Genomic DNA, 27,360 nt, shown 5'->3' with positions numbered 1-27,360 from the left:
TTAAAAACAAACCGGGGTTTTACGTGCCAAAACCACGGCATGATTGTGAGGCATGCCGTAGCGGACATTTCGACCACCTGGGGAACTATAACGTGACCCTAATGCACGAGACGCGGGCGTTTTTGCATTTCGCCCCCGTCGAAATTCGGCCGCCGCGGCCGGGATTTGATCCCGCGACTTCGTGCTTAGCAGCGCAACACTATAGCTGCTAAGCCAACACGGCGGGTTAAGCGTATCGGTACGTTGGGCATATTTTAAATGATTTAATTGTCCGCATGGAGTAAAGAAGCCTAAAGCTTGCACTATAGGCCGCGAAAACCCCAAGACACAGCGAAGCTGGCCGAAATGCCGACACCGCGTTCCAGCAGACCCGCTCCGTGAATGCGTGTCTCTCTCTCTCTCTCTCTCTCTCTCTCGTACTTACGGCCGTCACTGCGCGTGGCATAGCGCAGCTTGCAACACCGACACCGCGTTCCATCGCGTTGCAATGCCGACAACGCGTTCCAACAGACACGCTCCGTTAAAGCGTCTCTCTCACTCTCGCTCTGATTTTATTTATCTCTCTGCCGAGCATAGCGCGCAAAACCTCTTCTTCGCCTCGCAGAGCATTGCCACGAGCGCGTGCGAACGCGCCAGCTGTGAACGAAGACGACGCTCGAACGCAATCATATGTTTGCATAAAAGCATGTTCTGCCGGCGTGTCTCTATAGCCTAGTGGTTACGGCGCTCGCCTTGGGACCGTGGGTACGCGGCTTCGAGTCCCGCCTCGCCGAGAAAGTTTGTTTTCTTTCTTCATTGCTGATGATGGTAGTCTCTTGATACGAGTCACAAATTAGGGCTGGTTTAAACAGCTTCGATGTTAAAAAGGAAAGAAAAATATGTCGTTTTAAGTACCAAAACCACGATCTCATTATGAGGAACGCGTAGTGGCGGACTCCGGAAAATTTGGACCACCTGGGGTTCTTAACGTGCACCTAAATCTAAGTACACGGGCGTTTTCGCATTTCGCCCCCATCAAAATACGGCCGCTGTGGCCGGGATTCGATCCCGCGACCTCGTGCTTAGCAGCTCAACACCATAGCCACTAAGCAACCATGGTGGGTGAAAGCTGCCCTATACCCAACATTTAGCAACAGGCTTTCACTTCTACATGACTTCATCAAAGGAAAGAGTGGGTCGGTTTTCGATTCCCGGCTATTAAGTGTTGTGATGGCATACACATTCTATATTTTGGCATTTTCCATTTCCCTTATATTGAAAAATTGCTAATTGTGTGGTTGTGGATGCAACTTCGCAAAAACTGCCACGACGCTGGAAATGAAGAATGAGAATGACAATTTTATTCAAGACAGTTTAACACGCTTCGCATTTGCGAAAAGGTGAAAGACAAACATAACAATAACACAACTAAGGCAATGCCGTATACGTCTGGGCCTTGCTTCGGCTATATCACAACTCATAAAGCCTCGCATATACTTCGACTCTTGCAAAATCTATACCATTTGGGAGCAGCAATTCAAGCCATTTTTCACCGAGGTATCTAACTGGCAGTACGCGGAAATCATCACGTGCCAAAGACCTTGAGATCTGGTGCAGACATTACCGTAACGTTGAAATATAGTCGTTAGCTCTGTCCCCATCAACATTTTTTCTTCACTTATAACATCTAGGACATAGTTACAATCTATATACATGCAAACCGCATGTTTAGTTCGTGTGTATCCTCGAAGAATACATTTAAAAGGTCTGCAGGTGATGCATGCTGCCACTACTTGATTTCATGAAAGTGCTGGTGTCTAGATTGCCGTTTATCTTAAGTTTAAGGTGCCGTATGAACTAAAGAACATATATTTTGAGAATCAAAATAACATAATACTACCTCAGGTAGCAGTGTTGAGGTGCTTGAGATGGCGAAAACATTCCTCGGCGATGAAAGGAACTGATACACCTACCGTCATAATGCCGACACTACTGAGCGTATTTTCGAGCCTGCAGTGTGTACAAATTCACTAGCAGAATCACTTGCAGTGTACACGGTCCATGCTGTAAGCAAACATACGAAAATCTGGCATCACGGTTACAGAGGTGCTTTTTTTTAATAGAATCGGCATACACCTAACCTTCCGGCATCATTATTCCACTCATATCCTGCCTGGGACTAGACTTTCCCGACATGAAGAGAGGAAAAAAACGATTACACACCGTCCGCGCAGGCTGAACTGTTTTAGCAGGCATCAGGTTTGCTTATGCAACAACATTCGCTTTACTGCATATTTATTCATGAGGCAATCGATTTCTTGAGGGAAATCGAAACTACCCTAGCGGAGTTTGCTGCCAAAACGGTGGACACTTCTGAAGGATGTTTGCCATGATGTTGGAAGACGATGTTGATATGCGTGAACGTAAGCATGCGCTTTTGAAATTTTTAGATTGGTTTGAGGTGGACGTCCACAACTAATCAAGGCCAGCTGGTGTACTGGCCTAAGCGCACACTGCTCGAAGCACTCGTGAACTACAGCAACTTTCGATTCCTTGCCGCATTGCTGTTCCCGGCAAAATTTCTTTACCTAATAGTAAACTAGAACAGAAGTCCACATAAAGCAAACGAATAAAGAAGCGCTTGCCACTTGTCTATTGTTTTGTCTAATCCAAATCGCACTGTAGTGGTATGTCTTTCTAAGAAAATGTTTTTCACAGATCACAATCATGCTGATCAATGCAATTCGAATTATTACTTTTTTCACGCTCCTGGAAGTTGATTGCTGCCACACGAAACTTCCAAAAAAATATGCACAACGTTGCTGCAGAAAAAAAATTTTCTCTTTATCTCCGCGCCTAGCGAGGCATATTCACGGCTGTGAAGTATGGCGTAGAGGGAGAGCGCTAATGCATGGCCTACACGTCCTCGGACAAAGACATAATGTGAGGCAACATTCGCACCACATTATTTCCTAGCTGCAATGTTGACGCCAACAGCACCGAAGCGGAGCGTCACGAAACTGCCAAGCACGCGAGCAAGACGGGCACCATGGCCCTAAGCAGCGGCCACGGCGCGGCCTGCGAGAGAGTCGACGCCGCAGCAGCCGAGTGGGCTCCTTGTAGCGATCCTTGAGGGGAGCGTCCTCGGACGCGGTAGTTGAGCCTCGGCGAGTCCGGAACCACGTTCCCGTTGTCCTCGAGGATCATGTCGGCCGCCTTTTCAGCCATCATGATGACCGGTGCGTTGAGGTGGCCCGTGATCATCTCCGGGATGGCCGACGTGTCCACCACGCGAAGGTTGGTGACGCCCCCGCGAACCCTGCGCACGTGAAGTGTAAAAGGCTTACTCTCCGACATCTTTTCAAAGTCTCGCCACCAGAAGCCACTCCTGATGACTACTTCACAGGCTGGCCAATGCCTCAGAGCATGCAGGTTTATGGGCTACAGAAAAGGCTGCAACCAAGGAATGTATTAACGTATGCGCTGCATAAGTAACATTGGTGAAGTGTTTTCTGCGACATGTTCCCCAATGCTCAATTCTTCAGTGGAGTAACGGGCAGAAGTTGTTTTCTCGTTCTTCCTAACGCATGAGCTGAAAAGATGTCGCGTGATATAGAAGAAAGGTATCAGGTGCAAAATTTGAGTGAAGGCAATGACCGCTAAAGCTAAATTCAGCATACCCCCGGCATTATATTTTATAACTTAGTATGTTTTCACGCAAAGGAAGACCAGCGGTAACGCATCTGTTGTCACGGCGGCTTTGCTCCTCGCACAAGACATCCAACAAGGACCGTACTTCGTAACTATATGTTACTAAAGTTTCTGACTCCCCTTTTAGCAGCAAAGCTGTATAAGCCAGCCGTAATTTGTGGTTCGTATCAAGAAACTGTCATCATCCGCAATGAAGAAAGAAATAAAGGAAATAAACTTTCTTCACGAGGCGCGAATCGAACCTGCGTGCCCACAGTACAGCTTACACTGTACCCACGGTCCCGAGGCGAGCGTCATAACCACTAGGCTATACAGCCACGCTTGCAGAACGTGCGTTTATGCGAACCATATGATTGCGTTCGAGCGTCGTAGAGAGATAAAGAAAGCGAGAGAGAGAGTGACGCATTCACGGAGCGGGTCTGCTGGAACGCGTTGTCGGCATTAGAACGCGTTGGTAGCAGTGCAACGCAGTGGAACGCGGTGTCGGCATTGGAAGGCGGTGTCAGTGTTGCAAGCTGCGCTATAGTACGAGAGAGAGAGAGAGAGACGCATTCACGGAGCGGGTCTGCTGGAACGCGTTGTCGGCATTGCAACGCGGTGGAACATGGTGTCAGCATTAGAACGCGTTGTCGGTGTTGGAAGCTGCGCTAAGCAACGCGCAGTGACGGCCGTAAGTCCGAGACGCGCGAAAAGACATTATCATCATCATGAGTAATAAGATGAAAAGTACACGCGCACTTCCTGAAAATGCTGGGCTACGATCGCCCAGCTTCGCTGTTTCAAGCCTTGCGCGGCCGAGTGCAAGGTTAAGCGTTTTTTTTTTTTTCGCTTCTTGCTCAAACCGACTTCGTCGGGGGTGAAACTGTCGTCTTCACCTACTGCCGTCGCCTTTGATTCTTTTTGCCATTAGATATGGGACGCTGTAAACGCTTTACACTTAGGAAATAACGAGATTTTACGTACAGATTATTCGCAAGCAGCTATTTACAATAAACACCATATCTGATTCATTAACCTTAGTAGAGTCAAGGTGCATACCATCGCTCCTCCGTCCAGAACACTCCTGACTGATTAAAGTCTCACGTCGCTATCCTTTGAAATTCTTCTTTCCTTATCATCTGTCGTATACTGACTGTCCCGGCGATCCCTTCGATAACACCAGCACTGCGGCGTCTGCCGAAAGGGCAATCGAATAAAAAACAAAAACAACTGCTCCAGAATATGGCCCCGGGTTGAACTTAAGACACCACCAGGTTCTTCAGACGTATTGCCAACGCTAATCCCGTTCTCCAGACAGGATTATGTATGGCATGCTGAGTGAGAAGAGTTCATGTTGGCTTGTGCACGCGTGACACCATCCTTGTTCACTTAGTTAGTATGCCTGTGTGTAAAAGTACATACGTCCGATAAAACTACTATCCTTACTTCGTACAGCTGTCCACTAATTTGCTATCGCAATTGATGCTTCGCCTTTCGGCCGAAACTGCAACTTTGTTTTTCAACAAGACAAGTAAAAATGGAATATGTATGATGTTACCAAAATGTGCAGATCTAAAAAAAAGTGCGCCCTTTTATAAGCTCTTTTGAAATTTGTCACGGCAGTTAAATAGCTAATTAGCGATCCTTAATGCAATTTCTCTCAACTTATCGACACACGAACATCATTCCTAATTAGTGTTACAAATTAATTTACTCAAAAATATTAATTTCCGTCAACTTACACAAATGTGAAAGGCCCATTGACTATAATCGCATACCATTAATCTTCTGTTCAGAAATGTAAAAATTGTGGGGTTTCCCGTATTAAATTTTTAAGCGTTTGGTTCCACCAAGACTTATCGTAGCACATGCACATGTCAAAATTTACCTCAGAATTATGCAAGAATGTTGGCACTACAAAGTAGCCATTCTAGTACCTAAGTCATTAGGCTGCAGAATACTCCATGTTTTATTGCAACGTAAGTTACTGATTGGGAAACGACTACTGCTGCCAGCTATGAGAAAATTTTCAATCCTTCGAAAGAGAGCTTTCCCGCACATCCACCGTCATTACGGCCGACCAAAAGGTTTCTGCGCCAAGTCATTACATAGTAGATTTAATTTCGTTAACGTGCACCGGGTCACTTATTTTTGTTTGCTGCAACATATTGTTACCAATAAGCTACACATGGCATATATTGTTACTGTCACAAAAGCTCTCGGTCCCAATCACACGTGCCAACTGTGGCAAAAAAATTCACTTCTAAGTAACTTTTATTGAGGTGTCAACGATGATCAATATTGGTGTGTTGGAAAATTATTCAAAAATGAACTAAATATTATTTAGTTAACTGCAATAAACTGATATTTTCCGTAAGACCATAGTATAATTATTCAGAATCTATTGCGTTTTCTATTCTAGCGTGTTTATTGCATTTCCTGCTAGTACCATAGTATTTTTTTCCTTTCTTCCGTTTGTTAGCTGTTTCTATATAACACTTACAGTGCACCTGAAATTTTCTGTGTTCACAAATTGTAGAACAAGTTATATTGCTAAGGGATCTATTACATCAGACTGCATAGGGTAGCCGAAGTCTCCGTCATGCCTTTCAATCTTAAAGCCGGGCTTCCTCCTTTCTGCCAAAGGGAAATAAATCTTCGCGTCTAACTCTCGACCAGATCAACAGCTACGTTTTTACAGCGAAACTGTTAAGGGCTAGATTCCAGGAGATCGCGTCCGTGTAGTAGACCGACCGGCGTGTACAACAATTCGGCTCCATGTGCGTGGCAGTTTGGCTCTATGTGCGTGGTGGTTTGGCTCCATGCGCGTGGCAGTTTCCGCCAGTTGTTCCTTAGCACAGGTATCAAAACGAATGATGGATGACCCCGATGGTCACCGCCGATGCCTCTTTCACAAGTGTCGCGATACTCGGTGGCGGCACGTCCCACCACTCGTTGTGCCCCTTTGTTTCGTGACGTAGAGATTGCGCTCTTATCAGCAGTTGCCCTTTGGACTCGCTATGAGACGGACGCTTGTTTAACCACATCTTCCAGGATCCTGACATCAGGAACCTGACGATGCCGTCCAGTGTGTCGCGGTTATGAACGCTGAGGCTCATACGCTAGTCTACGGCTATGGGGCGGACTTGGCGCAGCAAACGCACTACTTGGCCATCGCGCCAGGCGAAAACAAGACGCCGGTGTCCTTGCTCTTTGCCGAATATGCCGAAGATGCTCAATATAGTTAACAACGATAAGATATAAATTCTTTATAGCCGATCCATCATAATCGCAGCTTCGCTGCCTTCCACCTTCACAGTAGTGGAAGGGATCTGTGTTTTTTTTTCATGCAACATAAAAAGCTTTCTCCTTATAACACGAAACGACAACAGTAATCCTATTCCGAACGGTCATCCTCTAAACATAGGTATTAGGGGCCTATGTGACTTTGTTTCCTCATTGCATCTGCATGTAAAAGTCTACAGTCTAGAGGCTTTTCACTGCTATTTTCGTCCTTATTTCGTTTTCTTCAAACGTGCAAAGTATTGGCCTCTTGAGCAATGGCTTTATTCTGCAGACAATGAAAGATCAGCCGTGGGTAGCCAGGAAAACAGAGATTTCAAAATGACGTCCGCGTATCGTGGTACAGACAACTGCCTTCTGACGCATGTGTGAGATTGAGCGTTGTCTCTTGTGCGTCATACCAGAAGCTTGCAAACCTGGTGTTTCATCGTTTCTTTTATTCTTGATAGTTCTTCTCAGTTGTTATTTCGTGTTGTTTATTCTTGATAGTAATTCTCTACACAAACCTGTGTACAGGAACATACGGATCCTAATCGCGTGACGTTTATTGCTACGTTGTTGTGCGAGCAACAGAATAGCTGAGGAAGTTGCTGACGTTTGTACGCAGCTCCTGGAAGCTACCATAAGGAAATGTTTACTCACGGAATAGCTTTTCCGTTGCTCGCGTTCATCGTCACGGCAGAGATCCAACAGGACAACGACGCGTTGTTTTAGAATACAACGTGATCTTGGTCGCATGAAATTTCACACAAAGGAAATTAGCCTCAAATCTACTTTACGTCGTGAAATAGCAGCATACGAGTTTCTCAACGCTAAACATTCAATTCAGTGGGTGCCTATGGTAACGTCTCAGGTAGTGTTCTTAGATTCACATGTTCGTAAATTACAGCTGGCCCACTGGTTCCTTAAAGCGCGGTAAGCGTTCCTTGTGAACTACATTCTCGCCTATCAGTTTGGTTACATAAAACTGTAACTTGGGTTGTCCACATAAAGGTGGCCAACAAACAAGGAATTGAACTTCAGCTACTTATTCAGAACTCTATGTTTTTTATGAATGTATTCCACAACTTCATCAGTCATACGTAATTAAAAGCAACCTGTTGAAGTATTTCTTGTCATCAGAAATTTACAATAAATGACACATTATACAATAATAGTACCAAATTTTAAACGAACGTTTCAGTCAACGGCGATACGTGTAACTGCGCCACCGGGAAAAAGCAACTAAATCCCCCTACTCACACTAAAGATAATGTGTCTTCGCTAGTGGTCCCCATGTTTACCAACGGGCTGGTGAACATCTGCGTTGTCAATTGTGACGTTGATATCGTGGTTTTCTGGTAGCGACAGCTCCTCCATCTATCTTTCTTAGGTGAAAATAAATTGTGTTGCATTAAGTTCTAAATGTTGGCACAACTGTCGAGACCCACCACTTGTGAATGCTTCATTTTTTCTTGCTTTCTTTATGATCCCCCAAAATATTTCTCCTTATTTGTGCCCTGGTTTTTTTCTGTGTGTTTGTGTGCGAAGCTTAATGGCGTCATTGCAATTCAGGCTCCCCCTCCCCAGCTTGCGGCTAGTACACACGCCCGTAAGTAAGAGTATGCGGACCACAGGTTCACCGAAAAAACTGAATTTATCCGCAATTCAGGCGCACGAACTGAAATTGACATTTCCACTGTAATGTTCACAATGTGAACTTTCAATGTCAAGTTGCAGTTATAGGGGGAGAAGGAAATTAGCTTGATCGTGAAATCCCTGCTGCGTATACTTTTGACCAGGGAAGTACGTGCCAAACCACGTGGTTTCCCGAAAAGGTCCACTCACATCTGTGAGTAGGTCATTTATTGCTTCCGCGGAAATGTCAGGACATGTTCGCTCATCGATCATTTTATTTCTGCGCTCAGGCCTTCTGTCTTCATGGTTGCTTGCCCTTTACTTTTCGCATCCGTCGTAGATAGCACGCAACCTTCAAGTATACACTCCAATTATTGTGCGCTGTTTAGCATTTGTGATGTTCCGGAAAAGAAGAAGACAACTGAAGAGACAAGACGGACACGGAGAGGAAGAAGAGAAAGAAGCGTTCAAGATGGATCCTTGTAAATAAATGAGTGTATTTTAACTCGTACTTTATATCATTCTTGACGCGTAAGGCGTACGTGAATGTATGTACTGCTCACCAACGCTGCTTCTTCTGCAGTATGTATTAAACATTGTATTTTCTGTATTATTCCGTGTATCGGTTACGCATGCAAGAAGTGGTTTCGTTACTATTTGACTCATAGCAGGCACTTTGGTGTATGAAGAATGGTAGCTTCCCGCCTTGCCTCGTTTTGGACCTCATCAACAAGGAAGCGTGATGTGCGTTACGGCGGGATCGAGCCACGGTCCCCAGCCCTGAAGCCCATTAGGTCACAAAGGCGTGCATGCACTGCTATCATTAACGCTTCTATCTCTCTCTCTCGCTCTCTGTCTCGTTTTCCAAACTCCAACTAGCGCTTAAAGGCAATATGCGCGTTTCTCACGTCGCATAGCATAAATTTCCATAAGAAAGCAAGCGCACGGGCTCGTACGCCTCAGACGCAGGACGTGCAAATAACCGTCATACAAGCGAGGGCATGCAAATTTTCCCCATGTCGTACCTCTCTCGGGATTCGCAACGAAATAAGTTGTAACGTTCCTATGGCGGAATGCAACATGTCAGTTGTCATACCAACGCCGTGTTGCTGTTCTGCCACACAATGCTGCTTGCCTTACGAAAACGCGTTGGTCCATCTATAACGTTTTCCAGAACTGCAAATAATCCGGCATAGCGATCTATCTGCGAAATGATTTGCATAACGTGGATTCACATCTGCATATTTCGTTTTGGTATTCTTAACTTTGAGAATTCAAATGACTGAACTAAGCGATGGAATTTCCGCCACGTTCCACATTCATTATAGATATCTCAGCTATGTCTCAAGAATTGTGTTTTCACACTGAAGCAGCAACATGCCTCACCTAAAATGTGTATTCATTCATGAATTCTAGGTCAGTAACACCTACCATTTCCAAACACAACTGAAAGATGCGATGATGCTTATAGCTCATGAAAAGACAAGGACGAAAGAATAGGTGACACACACAGGCGCTAACTTGCAACAAGATGCGTCGATGTGTCAGGAGTGCAGGTACGCAAGGCAAAACATTTAACCTTTTAGGTTGCATATTCTTTGACACTTTTGTAGCGAGGCTGTTAGCCTATCGGTAGTTGGCATTTTACGTGTCCGCGTCCAATAGCAAAATTGTGGGCCAATCCCGGCGGCACTGCCGGCCCAGGAACAGTATCTCGTACCCTCAACCCCCCCTCCCATAACGCAGAGGCTACAAGCACTCAACAAAGTGAGGCAAAGAGTGCATACATTCTTTGAAATCACGCATACAACATACAGAACAGCACACGTTTCAGTAAAGAACAAGCACAAAACAAGCATCCGAACCGCATAATTGATTATAAGGTGCTCCTGATAACAATGCGCGAGGCACGTAGCGCTCCCCGCATACTTTTCCCGGTAAAGATCACTGTTGCGCAAGCTGCCGCAGCGAGGGCAGCTGGCGACGTGGTGAGTGATGTCACTAGGCTTTGGTATATGAAAGAACCAGGCTAGCAACTGATTTCAGTGTTGTTGTAGCGCCGCTATAAGCGGCTGCACGCTGTAAAAATTACCAGTACTCCCATTGCTACCATTACTCTAAAGTGATAATGCATTGCATAGACCCCTCAGCCCTTGTAGCGGTGGTTTCCAACACCTTTGCTGGAGATCCACTTTCGCAGGGCCAGGATGTGGGAGTCTATTTTTTTTATAATTACAAAGCGTGTACGTGCAATATAATTCACTCTGTACTATCATGACGAAATGAAACGCTAACACCGAGGCTCGCGGATTTAGGTACACGCTCTACCGTTTAACTGCACCCACGGTAAACTATGGCACATGTGCCGCTAAAGTACGTGACTTGATTCTTTTGCGTCCTGCTCTCACATTGTCGACCATTGATAACCAGCAATTCGAAGCTGTGTATGCGGTGATCGACCGTCGCTCCGGTGAAACGTTCCACGTTTGCGGGGTCAGGGCCACATGCACGGTTCGCATTTCTTTGCGCCTCGCGGTCCTGGTGGGCAACGCGCTTACGCTTGGCATCCGCGGCGCGCTCCTCGTCGGTGGTCTCCTTCCGCCGCCGCCGCACTCATTCCCTTTTCTGTTCGCGCCGTCGTTCTTTGTAGGCACGCTGTTCTTCTTCAGACCTTACAACACGTGGCCTACCCATTTCACAGTCAGAGCAGAACTGGGGAAAGGAGCCTACGTAGAACATTACGTCAGAAGACAGAAGACACTCAGATTGGTAGGCACTAGTTTGAACACGCGGGATGGCGTACACTAACATGAACACGCAGTATGGCGTATGGTGCGATCGTATAGACATGGCCGACGCGGATCAAAGTGTATTCTCTATTCTTATCAGCTTAAAATCTGATACAGAATGTATTTGGACCCAAGATATTAAACTTATTTTTGCAAGTTGGCGGAGTGCGTGAAGCCTCCGTCACCTTCGCCGCGGGTCGGCCCGGTATTGCACTACCTTTGGGATTTTTGGTCTGAGGAAATAAATACGCTAGGAAACTAGCCATATACAGCTTCGCTGTAAAAATATACTTCCACTCGCGCCTACTACCTGGCATCAGCGTAGGAAAGCAAGGCTAGCTGCCCTACGCCAGTATGATGTCGAAGCGCTGATAAGGTTATCAGCGGTGCACATGAACGAGAGAAGGACGCGGAGCCTCAAGCCGCGTAACTGAACTGCACTTGTGCAAGAGTTCACCGTGGGTGCAGTGACACGGTAGAGCACGCACCGAATGCAGTGCGCGCCGTTGTTAGCGTTTAATTCTGCCGGAATAGTGCATGTCATTGTTCTTTTTTATCAGCTTTCGTTTGTTCAGAATTACATGTGCGTGCAAGACACGAATGTCATCATGTAGTTAAAGCTGTGCAGGAGGTAGAAAGCTTACGCTTATGTCCTCTTGCGAGATGTACACATAATAAAAAACTAAACGAATTAAAATAAATGACAATGAATTTACACCCACTTCCACAGAAAGTTTAAGCGAGTGTTTTGCGCAGCACAAGACGTAAAATTTACTCCGCATAGTCCACAGAAAATGCATAGTCCACAGCAAATTCACAGAAATAGCAGACCACGAGAAATTCACACCGAACGAAGAGAAACTCTCCTATGCATGCCAATGGTAAAGAGCAGTAAGAAATTAAAAAGCGTGACTACTGCACTTTACATGAGAGAAAAGCATGTTACCTCATCCTGGGATCGATCACTGCCCGGTGGTCGTTGCCCATTCGGCAGGTTCCGGCCGGATGGTACGCCGTCTTTGGGAATGCCAGTGCCAGGCAGGCCCAGTATTCGTCGCTGTATTGCTCGTGCTCCTCGCAGCCTGGAAACACCTCGGTCCACATGCGGCCGCCTATCTCTTCGAACGCCTTCGTCTTTGTGATGTTGTGAACGAACTTCAGGCCTGTGAAGTGCACTGATGAAATCCACGGTATAGAAGATATAGTATAGGAAGGTATAGTTAGTGCCACAAGAGAGTGGCACAAACTGCCCAAATCGACAGGTATATGCGAAAATCTGAGCTGGGACACAAACCGTGGTAGACCGTATACCTCATTGAAGAGCTCGGGCTGTTTCGAAGCAGTACGTGTAGCCTATTGCGACCCTGATCAGAACAGGCTTTGTACATAGCGGTGATATTGCGGTAGCCCGTCCTCTCCTCTTCTATGAGTCCTTTTGACCCTCCGTCTCCACAATAGAATATACCACTGTTACCAAGCGTTGGACCTCCACAAGGACGCTTTAGGTCAAGATAGCTACGTATTTTTATTGCGAGCAATTATATGGACATTCCAGGCGCATTTCTGCCATCGTCGTCGCCGTGATGTTAGGTATAAAGTCCAAGGACATTAACATCGTCGCCCCGCGCCGTGTGGTGTATGTGCGAGCGAAAACGTGTGAGGGTGAGCCGATGATGGCGGCTGAATCTCGCGCGCGCTATAGGGAGGAAAGCGGGGACGATGCGCGCCGTCTTCCGTCCTGCGCAAGGCACCGGAGGAAGGGGAGGCCTAAGGGAGGCGTGTTCTATTCCAGCTGGAGCTGTGTATACGGCGCAGCCGTGTGTGCGCTGTTATTTCGTCTCTCACTCGCGTTGAAGCGAGAAGCAGCAAACTGGTTAATTTGCTCGCTGCTGCTGCTGCGCTTCCTCACTCTAGCGTTTAGACAGCGAGTGCGCGTGGTCATCGGGTAGGATGTATTCATGAGAAGAACCTAATTTAGTTTGGCCAAGTTGGTGTTTACTGCATGACATGTTGAGCGCTAGTCAAGGACAAAGACAGAGAAGGAGAAACGTGCCGTCGTTTCGTGTTTCTCTTTCTCTGTCATTGTCCTTGATTAGCGCTCAACATGTCATGATGTATTTATGTTTGCTTGTGCGCGCATGACCACCATGATTGTTAATTTAGTTAGTAAACGAACGTGTGCAAGTGTATACGGCCGATAAAACTATTATTCTTTGCATAGCTGCCTACTTATTTGCCATCGCAATCGATGCGTCGCCCTTCAGGCAAAACTACGTCTTGTTTATCATACGGTACCTGCAAATATGTTCTTTTGGGAAAGAGAACAGCGGCACGATACATCTGGTGAGCGTACCTTCAACGATGACCTTGACGTCGTCGGGGTGTGTGTAGTAGCCCGAGACGATGATTGGGGGATCCTCAGGGTCCGTGGAGCGCAACTTGACGTATCCTCTTGACTTTGGCCGCGTCACGAAAGGGATCATGTTGACTGCAGGCTCTCCGCGGTGCGGCAATATGTACTTGTCGTAAACCTGAAATGTGCAACCCAGTGGAATCTTTCGCAGTAACTAAAGGGATTCTAAAGAGAAAAATGCATCCTGCGGTATTAGTTAATTACCATTCTGCACTGCCAATAGAAGATTCTTGGTAAGGCAGTAAAGGCGCAAAAAAAAAGAAATATGGGCGGCGACGATGCCTTGAAGTCCCCGCACCAGCTCGCCCGGGCGTCATTGTTTTTGACGGCCTCTGCTCAGGCCTCGTTATCTCTTTATTGATAAAAATGTACTACATTGTGCTCTACAGCGCCCAAGGACTGAACAGGGCATTCTTAGAGGACTTCTACTCAGCCAACAAGCTCCAAACACGAAAACATACTTGGAGATCCGTGACGCTGGGGTTTCTACGCAAAATTAAAAAAAAGAACTTCGACCTTGACTTTCTGTTCGAATAATGTACCTATTATCGCAAACTTACCGTGAAGGAAGTCTTCGAAGAAACTTCATCAGTGCCAACTGATTTAGTGCCCATCTTATGTATCCCTTTAAAATTGTTTCATTCTTGGTAACTGTGCTGCCCGAGCGCGCAAGTCCTCTTCCACGATAATACGGCAGCCGACCCAATCATCCGTTGGTTTTTGGCATTCTAAAATATAAAATTTGCGCCAGTCGCTTGCAAATATTGAAAAAAGTGCATACCACGGAAGGGTACATGTACTCAAACATTCTAAGTTTGTTGATCAGAAACGCTCTTAGCCACTCATGCCACGGCGGCCACCGGCTCAATGGCCACGAGGGGCGCTGACTAGCCCGCCAGAGCTCATATCTTGTATACGCATACACTAATACCCAATAATATGGACCTGAGAATTAGCAGAGCATCACACGCATAATGCGGGCGATGTAGGCACTGCTCCCACTGGTGGCAAGCTGCTTTTCTCGTTCGCTTTTATTTCCCTTTATTATATCGTTTCTGCAGTTCAGTTGAAACAACAAGTAGCTATGCTATGCTTTCCTGCTATGCTTTCCTGCTTTTCGTTGTCTGTATGCTTCATGTTGTTGTGGTTTACAAAAGTTAGGCTCCTCGGTACCGCGTTTTCTCGTTCATTATATATATTTAAAGGGGCATGACCATGGTCATCCAACTATTCTCAATTTGACATTGTAATATGCCTTTTTGGAAACTGTAGCGCACCACCAGACCACCGCAGTGATGCATTATGGGAACCTTAATTGAGAGAGAGCGCACCGTTGCCTGCTTATCGCGTTGTCTGGCGCATTGGAGCTGCAGCAAGACAACGTTTTCACTGGTTTAGCCCACCCCACATTCAACGTTTTTACCGGCGTCTCCTGCCGTTGCGTCTCTCGGCGTCGCTGCACCAACGGCGCCGGAGAGGTCGCCCAGCCACACGAGACGCACGAAAACAGCGCCAGCCCAGCGTCGCACAATGTGACCTGACAAATTTAACCAGAAGCAGTGTGCAATGTCATTCAAGTGTACTGTGAGAAATGTTCCTGGTTATGGTTTTTATGCCTTAAAGTTATACGGCACACACAGAAAAGAATTGTCGCAGTTTCACCCGAATGGCGAAGCAACAATTGCGATAGGAAATTAGTAGAGAGCTATACGGAGTAAGGATAGTAGTTTTATCAGCTCTGTAAACTTGGACATGATGCAGCACCAGCAACGCGCAGAACTGTTGTCGACGCCGTCGGCGTTTTGCCCGCGTTCGCACCGAACGCGCGTGGCGTTGGCGACGGTGCCTCTGGGGGCGGCTCGAAGGTTCTCGACGAGATCAAAATGGGACACTCGTCGAGCAGCGTCGGAACCCTTAGCCACCTTCTCGCCTTGCAACGTTTTTATATATATACGCATTCGATGCCGCAGATAAACGTCGAGACACTGGCGCCGACTAAAGCCCCTATAATTATAAAAGTAGCGCCATTCTTAGATCTTGCCGCCACCGCGCTCACCCCGGCGCTTCCTCCTCGCCCTCTCTTAGCCGCCTCCTGTCGCCCCAGCCTCCTCCGCTCCGCCATTGGCCAATCCGTGTCACGTGGAAGTTCGCGTCGCGCTTTTGTATATTTTTTTTCTTTCCAGCGCGCTCCGACTGCCATTCTCGGGCCTGTGCGACGAAAGTGCTGTACGCACAAACGGATCAAACGTGTTAGGGACAAGAACTTCGTTGTGATGGCATGCTGCTGCGCCTTAAGTTGCCGCAACCGTCAAGGCGAGGGCAAAAGGCTTTTTTTGTTTACCATCCGGCGTGCGCAAACGCTTGCTGCACACTTGATATTTGCGCCGTCTCGCATCGTCGCGTTACTACTTCCAAAACGGCATTATTAAGACCAGTTACTGACTGACGAAGCAAAATCGCGCCTCAAAAACGTCTCCGCAGGGCGCGATCGAAGTTTTCCTCGGATTTCCTCTGGTAGCGCGTTAGCTGTCGTCTGCCACGGCAGGCCCGACGCAGGCGGCGCCACTGTCGATATCGCGCCTCGATCGCGCTGGTCGCGCCGAGCGCGATAGTGGAACGGAGGAGGAGGGAAGTGGATGGCGCTACTTTTATAAATATAGGGGTTTTAGCGCCGACGAGACTGTGGCGCCCCATAGGCTCCGTACAGTGAAGTTTGCTGCGATTGCTGCGCCATCTGTCGCAGCGCCGCCAACAATAATGAGACGGCCAAAGCGCGCGGGGGTATTCGTAGGCGCGGCGTCGATGGTGCTCTTCGGTCTTTTCTGGCGTTGAGACAATGTCATCCTTCAGCTCGACTAATTCGAATCCATCGACTGAAAGAGTACGGAAAAAGAAGAGGAACAAGTGCCGATACTGCTCCGTAAAACTGCCACAGCCACGAAGGCCAGCCTGGCGTGAAATTGTACCGATTTCCTGGTTCCCCGTGGGAGCAAGAACGACGAAAGAGATGGATTGTTGCTGTTCCAAGAGTTAAGTAATTGTGAAAACAGCGTTTTCCTAGTGTCAATGTAACTATAAGCTTTAAGGTCTAGCCAGGTCTAGCTGACTGAGGTTCTGCAACTGTATTTGTGCGTTTAGCGCGGTAGGAAGTGTATGGAGCACGTTTTGCACAGCAAGCTTGCGTAGCGCGATATCTTACGCGCGAATTTGCGCCTCAAATGCTCTTGTAGGCTGCATGCGAATCTTTGTTGATTTGCTTGCATGCTTGCAGTCCGGTAATTAACTGTTAAATTGCGTTTTTCTGTGATACTTTCAGCGAAGAAAGTAAACTCGGTTTGCGTTGATTTTAGGGGTAGTGATGATGCGTGTAACATCTAAACTTCAAATGCCTTCACCAAGTGGCGCCCGCCCTGAGACTGCTCTCTCTCGTCAGCGCTTTGTGGCGTGTTTGCCTCGTTTACCGTCTCGTGAAGAAGTCATTCGGTTACTGCATGGGCGCTCTTGCTTGCGGCCGCATGCATAGGGCACTGTGTCGTCAGTATGAACTGCGTAGTATTCGCAATCATGCTCCTTTTCTTTTCTTCGGCGAGAATGACGGCTCGCCGTGAATGCCAAAGCAGACGAGCAGGATCTCCTCCAAACACTTCGTGAACGGCGGAGTAGCCAATAAAGGAAAAATCAACACCTAGAAACGCTTCATTTATAGATTTGCAAAAATACGTTTCTGCACACGTCGGCCACGAAATGAACGAAATACTGTAAATAGCAGAGCTGCAGTTCGACATTTCTGTGACAACGCACCGGCAACGTAGCAAAAACGACGTGTAATCACTGAATGTCGATTTGGGACTGTTCTCATTCAAAAAACGTCGCGGTAGCATAATCTTGGTTTGAACTAGTTGCAATGCGCCGCAAGCTCCCGTCCTGTTTGTGTTCTTCGTCTTCGTTTAACTCGCACCGCACATTTTCCTGCAATAAGTCGTGGTAGCGTGTGCGCTTCCACTTATGCGTCAAAACCACTTGCTGATATAAAAATGTATGCATGTTCTCCCTACCTGCAAGGAAACGTCGTACACTTGTTTCCCTTGCTGAGAGTGACCGACGGCGCCCTCAAGTCGGCGCCGTCGGTCTCCTTCACGTGGTAAACGTGACCACACGTGGTCACGTGTGGCCCGCCACATACAGCTTGTCTCCTTTGTCCGAGTATAGGCGCACGAAAGTAATTTTCAATACAGCTTATCGGCTTAAAGCCGCAAAACAACACATGCGACATCTTGAACGTCACGCCCGCGTTGAAACACGTTCAGTCGCTGCCGCGGCGCTTGGAGCGGCCGTCTCAGTGTTTCACATTCCTACCACCATCGGCGCTGCACTCCGTTTTGCCGTAGAGTCACTGGAAAAGTGACTCTATTTTGCCGTATTCGGTTGTAGCGCCCTCTGTTCACTGTACGGAGCCTATAGTGGCGCACAAGCGAAATGGTTGCTGCGGAAGAAGGAGAAGAAAACGTTTATTTTCAAAAGCATTTTGGTGGAATGCTCGGAGCCCCTTTAGTACAGGGCCCCACTGGCCTCGGCCGCCCGCTTGACCTGTTCTATGAAGGACTGTTGTCCCATCAGGTCTGAGCTGGTTAGCGGTGCCTCCCATTGCTCCATTGTGTGGCGTGTTTTATCAAACGGGTGTGATTCACAATCCCATGTAATGTGTTGTAGTGTTGGTATGCCGCCGCACCACGGACAGTCGAACCTGTAGCGAGTGGGGAACATGGCATTCTGTAATTTAAGATGGGGGTATGCCCTGGTCTGAATTTTGCGCCAGCTGGCGGCTTCCTCTCCACTGAGTTGTGCGTGAGGGGGAGGGTATTTCTTTCTGGTTGTACGCTGATGAGCGAGAATCTCTCGGGCGTTCGTTGGATTGGGGTTATTGTGGTGGCTTCCCGTCCCAGTCGAGTCTGCGCGGTTAACAATGCCTCGGGCTAACGAATCGGCCAGTTCGTTACCCTCCAGTCCCGTGTGGCCTGGACACCATACGATCAAGTGATGATGGGCGAATTTTGTCGGTATTATCGAGTGACTTGTTTTGGTCACGTGGCCCTTGAGAAGCATGCGGCACACTTCGTGTGAGTCTGTGATTATGGTGGCGCTCTTTTGCGATCGTTCCGCGTGAGCGAGGGCCATTACCACGGCGAAAATTTCGGCAGCTGCCGTAGTCCCTGCCCTGAGGGATGCTGTAAATTGTTCCTGGGCTTTCGTGTCGACGATTGCCACTGCGTACGTCTTGTTTGTTTGTGCTTCGCTGTCTTTAGGGCGTTCGATCGGATACGCGGCTGCGTCAGTGTATATTGTGTTGCTAGTCGGTTTATTTTCATACCTTGTTCTAATATGCCGTGTGCGTGCTTTGCGTCTTGCTTTATTGTATTCCGGGTGCATGTTTTTGGGTATGGGGGCCACTGTTATTTGAGCTCGTGTTGAGGTTGGTAGTGGTACTACTTGTTCGCTGATGCATTGTGGGTGTGGGGGAACACGTGCCCTTGTCAGTAGGGCCAGTCCGGCGTGAGTGTAGCTCAGGCGTTCCCTCTGAGAGATAAGTGTGGCTTGTCTTAGCTCTTCGAACGCGTTGTATACCCTTAAGGCTAGTAGGCGCTCTGTAGACGTCCCCTTGGGTATTCCGAGGGCCTCTTTATATGCTGATCTTATTATGATGTCGATCTGCCTCTCCTCCTCGTGACTAAGGAGGTGGTAGGGCAGGCCGTACGTGACTCGGCTTATCACTAGTGCTTGGACGAGCCTTAGCGTGTCGTGTTCTTTCATGCCCGCGTTGCGATAAGTTACGCGTCGGATCATTTGTGCGATGTTATTTGTGGTAGTTTTGAGCGTTTTGATTGTGTGGGACGCTTTCCCGATACTTTGAAGCCAGAAACCCAGGACCCGCATCGTCGTGACTTCTTGGACTGCGTGTCCTTCCACAACGATGTTGACTGGTCCGTTGGATATGTAACCCCTCGAGTGTACCCGAATGACCTGCGATTTTTCGGGAGCACATTTGAGGCCACTTCTCCTCGAGAATTTCTCTACTGCGTCGGCTGCTTGTTGTAGCACGTGTTCTTTGTGTCCCAGAGGGCCCCTTGCTGCCCACAGCTTTATGTCGCCTGCGTACAGTGTGTAACCCAAGTCGGGGATTTGGTCCAGCTGTCGTGCTAGACGACACATCGCTATATTGAACAGCAAGGGTGAGATTATTGCCCCCTGGGGTGTTCCTCTACTGGGCATCTTGAACTGTTGGGAAGTGATTTGGCCGATGCCTATTGTGGCAGTGCGGTTGGCGACGAAAGCCTGCACGTAGTTGTACGTGCGTTCTCCGCATCCCGTCATTTCGAGTTCCTCCAATATTGTTTTGTGAGAAACGTTACCAAATGCGCCCTTGAGGTCTAGAGCGAGCACTAGTCTTTCCTCTCCGCGGGCGATGTTGGATGTCACTTCTTCTCTGATCAGTAGGAATGCGTCTTGACAGGATAGCCCCGCACGGAACCCTATCATGGCGTTTGGGAACCATGTTATTTCATCTAGGTACCGTTGTAGTCTTATTTGCACTACTCGTTCGTACAGTTTACCCAGGCAGGACGTGAGAGAAATATGCCTCAGAGCGTCTATTGTGGGCGTCTTTTTAGGTTTGGGGATCGTGATAATCTTAGCGTGTTTCCATTCCGGAGGCAATTGGCCCCTGAGCCAGCTCTCACTATTGAACAGCTCTGTGATTTTAGTCAGGGCTCTAGCGTCCTGGTTCCGAACCATCGCATCCGTGATGGCGTCGGGGCCAGGAGCCGAGTTTCTGGTGGCTGCTTGAGCTGCCTCAAAGACCTCTGCATATGTGAAAGGTTCATCTAACTCGGGATTGGCCATCCCAAGGTATGGTCGGGATTCGTTTGGGGCGTCTGTGTTTAGTGATGGTCCTATGTACCATTCTTTCAGTTTGTCTATTAGGTCCGCTTCTGTGCCTGGGAAACTGTCCGATATGATTTGGAGTCGTTTGTTGTTTTCTGTGCGTGTGCTACCCGGGTCAAGCATCCCACGGAGGATGCGCCACGTGCCAGCCGTACCCAAGGTCCCCGAGAGGGACCCGCAGAACGCAGTCCACTCGTTGTTCGGTAATTTGTCGGCATGTTGTTGCGCTTGCTCCGCCAGAAGTGTTATGCGGGCACGTAGATGTTTGTTGAGGCGTTGTTTTTTCCAACGCTTGACCAATTTTTGTCTTTCGTCCCACGCGTTTACTAGGTGGGAGTCTACCACGGGCGCCTCCGACGTGCGCGCTATGTTTTTAGTGGTGTCTTTGTGTGTTCATTGGATGTGTTTTGTCCATTCTTGTATGCTCGTGGGAGTGTTTGATGTATCAAGGGTCCGGTGGAGCTCTCTGTATTTTGGCCAGTCGGTTAGTTTCGCTGTGCCAATTGTTCTACGTAATTTGGGAGTGGATAGTGAGAGGCGAATCAAATCGTGATCGCTCCCGAAGTTTTCATTTAGCGATGCCCATTGTGCGTCCTTGATGTTTAGCGTGTACGCGTGATCGGGTGCTGTATCCCGGCTCACGCTGTTACCCGTGCGTGTCGGTGTGCCTATGTGGTTTGCTGTTTCCAGGCCGAGGTTATCAACCGATTGCTCGAGTAGAGCGCCTTTAGGTGATGTGGACGCGTAACCCCACAGCGTATGTGGTGCGTTGAAATCGCCCAATATCACCATCCGGTCTTTGGTGCCCGTTATGGCCTTGGTGTCCGATAAAATTTGCGGTAGGTCCAGGCCTTTGCTTTTGGGAGGGCTGTAAATGTTCCTCATGATGGTGTGTGCCTTGCCTCTTTTCCACGGAAGCACGCTGATAGTTAGGTAATTGGTTTCCCCGGTGCGTCGGAGGAGGAATATTATTTGTGCCGTGATTGTCTTGCTCACCAGCGTGGCTACTTTGGTATTTTGGGGGTCGCTCAGAGCATAATAGCCATGTAGTCGGGCCGGTTTGGGCCCGACCTCCTGAAGGCATATTATGTGCCGAGCTACCTGAGAGCTTTTAATAAATTGCTGGGGGCTGCCGCCTTTCTGGCGAATGAGCGGCAGTTCCATTGCCAGATCTCTAGATGTTCCGGGTTGTTTGGTTTTGAGTGGTCTTTAACTTTGTTAGCCATGGTTCCCACTTGTTTTCTATGCGTGTGACATCTCGGTGCCCGAGCTGTCTGTATCTACTATGCGTTGGGTCGTCTTGGTTGTGGCCGATCCGGCACCGAATGCTACTGCTATGGCGCGTTTCTTAGTGGTTGTGGTTTTGGCTGTAGTTTTTAGTTGCTCCGTCACTTATTCTTTGTACTTCTGGAATTCTACAATCATTTCTGATTGGAAGTCCTGGAGCTTCTGATTTACAAGGGTTATCATCTCGTGCATTAGTGATTTAGTGGTTTCCGCCATTAATAGGTGGATTTGGGCCATTGCGAGTACACTTCAGTATTTGGTGTTTGCTGTGTTGGCGTTGGTGGTTTTGGCTCGCTATGTGGGAGAGTTTCAGTGTTTGATGTGGTTTATGTAGGTTTTGCAGCCGGTTGTTTACGGTCTGATTCAAGCTGTAGTATTTTTCGTGTGAGGCGTTCCTCTAGCTCCTTAATTTTCTCGTCGGATCGCTGTCGTTTGGGTTCCTCGTCTCGAAGTTGTGCGCGTAGTTGTGTGTTCTCTTGTTTAAGTATTTCATATCCGGGATCTTGCCGTATGTTTGGTGTGTGTTGCGAAGCATTGTGATGCACAACCGTCGCCCAGCTCACCTGAGGCTTTGCCTGCTGCTGCTGCGGAGGCTTTGGCGCTTGTGCGTCCTTGGACGGTTCGTTGGATGGGGTCTGACTTCTTTAGCCTTGAGGAGACGTGGATTTGAGGCGATGCCTGTCTTCCTCGTCCTCTGAGCTGAGCCATCGCGATTTCTTCTGCCCCACTCGCTCTAGCGAGCGGGACTGGCGATTGGCGTTTTTGGAACGAATGTTCTTTAGTTTCCGTGGGCAGTGGTTGCTGCCGGTCTCGTGATCTGCCGCCCCGCACATGGCACATTTGATCACACACTCGTGACCATGGGTGGGGGGATCCTTCAGCCCACATTTTTTGCATATGTTGACCGGATGGGGGCACACATCCAGGCGGTGTCCCGCTTGGAAACACTCCGTGCATATTTGAACAGTGGGCTTGTATGGATGGAGTCGCATCTCCCCTCCCATGTAATAAATACATTTGGGAAGGGAACCGCCGGTGAAGGTGATGAGTGCCGTGGATGACTTGCCTAACATCCGAGCTCGCTCGATTTGGACTCCGTGTGTCCGTACTCGCATGTTGTCGACTAAATGTTCCATGGGTGTATCTGGTGGAATGCCGTGAACCACACCTCGATAGCAGTTGTCGGAGTCTGCCACGTATGTATTGAATTGGTGCGCATTTCCGTTCAGTTCGAGTTGCCCGATGCGGCGGAGTACGTTGGCCACTTCCGTGCTGTTCACTGATAAAATTAAAATGTTCGATCCGGGGCGAGTGCGGATGATGAAATCCGCGCCGGTGATTCTTTCTCGCTTAACGGGTCCGTCTTGAGCTTGACTGAGATGGTCTTGGATTGGTTGGCTTGCATTGAGAATGGCGCTCGCCAAAGTTGGTATCAGTATGTCTTTGATTGTCAAGCCCTTTGTTGGACGCATGATGATTTTTACATCGTCCTTTGGTAGTGGCGGTAGAGGCTTGCGCTTTGGTTGGTGGAAGCGATGTCCTTGGTTGTTGGCCGCACCATATGTGTGGTCGCCGCGTTCCCCTCTCGCGAAGTTTTCCTGACTTTGTGAGCCGGGTTCCTTCGGAGATTGGGCTTCCTTGCCTTTTTCGCTTTTCTTGCGTTGTTTCTTAGCTCTTTGCGATTCCACAATGTGCCAACTACCGCCAGTGCGGTTGGTCTTCGTCAGGTCGGGATCGACGTGGCCCTTGTCTAAATCTTGGTCCATCTAGTAGATGAAGATTCTTCGTTATTATCATTCGGTTAGTGCCCTGAGGTGGAGCACTGTGGTGCCGGTTCTGTACCAGCAGCCGTCGATTGGTCTTGAGAGGCCTTATGAGACATCTTCAGTATTGTTGAGGCGGCGGTTGTCTCACGGACCACGCCTAGGCTTAGCGACGCTGCTACTCCCGCTTCGAATTTTCAAACTTCAGTATTGAGGTGAAAAGTGCGCTTACCGACTTGAAAATGATATCCGGGTGCAGATCACGTCGAGAAGAGTCCAATCGATATCTTGGTTGTTGTCCTACGGTCATTGGGATGGGCGTAATTCGGGGTTTTTTTTTTTTTCGGTGGAGCCGATGTGAGGCACTTCTGCTCCGTGTGGCCGCGGAAGTCGCTTGCAAAAGTTGCCAGTAGCGCGGTCGCGGTCACGCGCTGATTGGTCGGCGCTCATCGAGCCACTTCCGGCGGCGAGATCTCTGGTGTGTCTTGACTATAGGAGGCGTTGGTCTTGAGCACGACGTTTCGGCTTGGCGCCTCCCTCAGCGTCGACGCTGAGTGACGCCGTGTGATGAAACGTCAGAAAACGACGGGAAAACGCTGAATGTGGGACGGCCTTTACTTGCTCGACGGTTCGAACAGCATACGCGGTGACAAATGCGTAAAACGCTCGGATGCACGCTATCGAAACATGGGGCAAATATTACCGTGTTGCGTTTTCTTGCGTGGCGTCTCGCTTAAAAAGTTGCATCACGGCGCAGCCGCCAGCTTGCAGGTGCATGTAAACGGAACACGTGTCTTCGCACCATCTCACTGTAGTACGCGCACTTCCGCTGCATGTATGCATGAAATGAGTTTCCTGCTTTACCGCCATGGCACAGAAAACGTTCATGGTGCGTCAGCTCGGAGTTTTGGGGTGTTTTAATAATATCATCGTGCCACAGCACTGGCGTCGGTGATGGTGCTCTCGAGGTTTCTACATGAATGTATCACGCTGATGTGAGTCGTTGTATTCCAGAACGTTCTGGATTGCAGTTTTCCGGTCGACTACGGCGAGTGAAAGCCCTTTTTGACGCGCCAACACGTCATTTCGACGCAGTATCAAGTATTCAATTCCATCTCAACACCAGCTCTGCGGTCGCGTCGCATCGCTAAGCCTCGGCGGCGATTCCTTCGTGGGGTCTTACGTGAAGCAATCAGTTATGGTTGCAAAGCCTGTCTCTGTGCGCAACTGGCAGCCGCCGATAAAAACTCGTTGCGAGCGTAAAAATAGGAGGCACACGGTACGACACGTCGTCCGTCTTGTACCAACAACCACACGTTAGCAAGTGCAAACCAGCGTTGCGCTGCTGAGCACGAGATCGCGGGATCGAATCCCGGCCGCGGCAGCCGCATTTCGATGGAGGCGAAATGCAAGAACGCCTGTGCTTGCGTTGTAGGGCACGTTAAAGAACCCCAGTTGGTCAAAATTATTCCGGAGCCCTCCACTACGGCGTGCCTCATAACCAGAACTGGTTTTGGCACTTAAAACCCCAGAAAGACTAGAAGAAGACCACGGAAGACCACAGAAGACTACAATTTGTTTCTTGCATGGGATAGCTACTAATAGAATCCATTTGTGTCGAAAGTGTACCTGTTCTGGAAAGCAGCGCCCAGTCCTAAACCACTGACGAGATCGGGAGCCTCGATGCAAGTGCATTTCGCAGGCGGGCAGCATCACACTGACCGTCTCAACGAGGCGGCTTGATTGTCTTGCAAGTTTGCTCTTCACACCGACACCATCAGAAAACTAAATATATTTATTTATTCGCGACATTACTGTACAAACGGTAACCGGGTGGTAAAAAAAATAAGCACTCTTTTACGAGATCGCAAACGCCGTCGGCCGCGGCTGTGGCGTCCAGCGATCTAGGCCTGGTCACCCTATGGGTTCTGTCACTGAACATCGCGCCGTTGCGAAGTGTCTGGCTTTCGCGCAAGCTCAGATTTATTATTGCGACAGAAATTATACGAACACTCCAAACAAATTTTCGCCGTCATAGCCACCATCAGCGTTGCCGTGAGGCTCCGCATATATTTATGTATATGTATGCTTTATGCTTATCCATGCCCCATATGCAGGTTATATTGCTACACTATTCAATCACTAAAGTGGCTTATACGAGGTCGTATGTTCCTGACTATATGATCCTTCAGAATTTTGAGGATGGCAGCCTGCAAACAAATGTCATCAAACATAACATTCACAGGACATGCTATTTCTGTTATACATTCTCAGACTAATATTAAATATTAAAATGCACCACAATATCAATGCTGAAACGTGAAAGTGATCTAATTTTACTAGCGCAGCTCCTTGCGGGCCTGTGCGATGTCATTACATGCCCTACACGGTGTGTTAAACTTTTTAATTAAAGGTGCCAGGAATTTTGGCGCACCCGCGTATGTCGCGCCCACGTTCGTCATACCCGCGCGTGGTTAGAAAACCGTCCGATAAGTTCAAGCAGAACGCTAAACATTGCTATCGCCGTCAGTGCTTCGCCTTTGTAATGGAAAATGTAAACGGAGTAAACAAAGTAAAACGAAGCAGCGTACGATGCTTCTTTTCTACTCCTTGACGAGGATCTTCCGAGCGTACATGCATGGGGCATCGGAGAACCCTACGCGCCAGCTGCTCCTTCACACGCGCGTTCCATGTGTTCCGTATCGTGGTATGCCGCAAGCCAGAGCAGCTACCGCATTGGACTCAGGGGCGTAGGGAGTGTTTCCTCCTTCTTAGCCGGCAGTTCTCCCATCAGTCCTCCCCCCTCCCCCAGCCAAGAAATCCATGATACCGCAATTTGGTGTCCCTGCCCTTTTAAACGAGACAAATTGTTTCAGGAAGACTCACACAAAGTGATTAATATACAGATGGCGAACAGCGGACCCCTCGGCCAACGAATGTTTCGACAGGGGGAAGGGTAAAAAAACAGTCGTGTGCGTGCACGTCGAAATACCCAGGGGGTAAAAATTAATATGGCACGTGCACAGCCAGCGGATCTCGTTGCGAGAGGGCGTCTTTATGTGCTCAAGTCTCGTATGTGCCCAAGATCACGTGTTACGTGACGCCATCGGGCTAAAAAGGATGTTCCACATGCGCCCACCATGTTTCTGAGTGGCGCTGGCTTACACACCTAGGGCTAGATCTGGTACACATAAATACCCAAGTTAGGGGACGAATTGATGGCCGTCGCCGTAGCACAATTGGTAGTGCAACGCACGCGTAATGCGGAGGTTGCGGATTCGGCTCCCGCCGACGACAAGTTATCTTTTCGTCCACTTTCATTTCCCTTTTCATCATTGTTTTCCACATTCTAATTTCCACCACACTTAATTTCCTCGATGCTTTCCTTGGCTTCATTGTCTGTTGGCTTTATGTGGTTAAGTCTGGTATTGTAATTTTAACTTGGATAATACTGTCCGTCCAACAAGTGGGTAGGGTTTCGATAGCACGGAGTAGTTTATAGCTATAGTATATGACAAGTCAAAAACGCAGGACAGCCTATACAAGAGAGCCTGCTACATCGGTTTCTGTTTGACAACTT

The 27,360-nt window shown here is 48.4% G+C and overlaps 1 protein-coding gene and 1 non-coding gene across 2 annotated transcripts in view; one reads left to right on the top strand and one right to left on the bottom strand.

The window, feature by feature from the left end:
- Positions 1 to 1,318: 1,318 nt before the first annotated feature.
- The window catches only part of LOC119445316 (glucose dehydrogenase [FAD, quinone]), a 92,362-nt gene continuing 66,320 nt past the window's right edge, over positions 1,319 to 27,360 (bottom strand). Inside the window, exons 9-11 of the mRNA XM_037709630.2 lie at positions 13,732 to 13,909; positions 12,325 to 12,541; positions 1,319 to 3,298 (exon numbers count right to left, since the gene is read on the bottom strand). Of these exons, the coding sequence (XP_037565558.1) occupies positions 2,992 to 3,298; positions 12,325 to 12,541; positions 13,732 to 13,909 (702 nt within the window). The 3' untranslated portion in view covers positions 1,319 to 2,991. The remainder of the gene's footprint in view (positions 3,299 to 12,324; positions 12,542 to 13,731; positions 13,910 to 27,360) is intronic.
- Positions 11,427 to 11,620, top strand: LOC119446923 (U2 spliceosomal RNA). Its single transcript, XR_005190853.1, has one exon. It is a non-coding gene; the product is annotated as a U2 spliceosomal RNA (small nuclear RNA).

The sequence above is a fragment of the Dermacentor silvarum genome, chromosome 3, assembly GCF_013339745.2.
Source record: "Dermacentor silvarum isolate Dsil-2018 chromosome 3, BIME_Dsil_1.4, whole genome shotgun sequence".
NCBI classification, from domain to species: domain Eukaryota; kingdom Metazoa; phylum Arthropoda; class Arachnida; order Ixodida; family Ixodidae; genus Dermacentor; species Dermacentor silvarum.
This window is presented reverse-complemented; position numbering and strand designations above follow the sequence as displayed.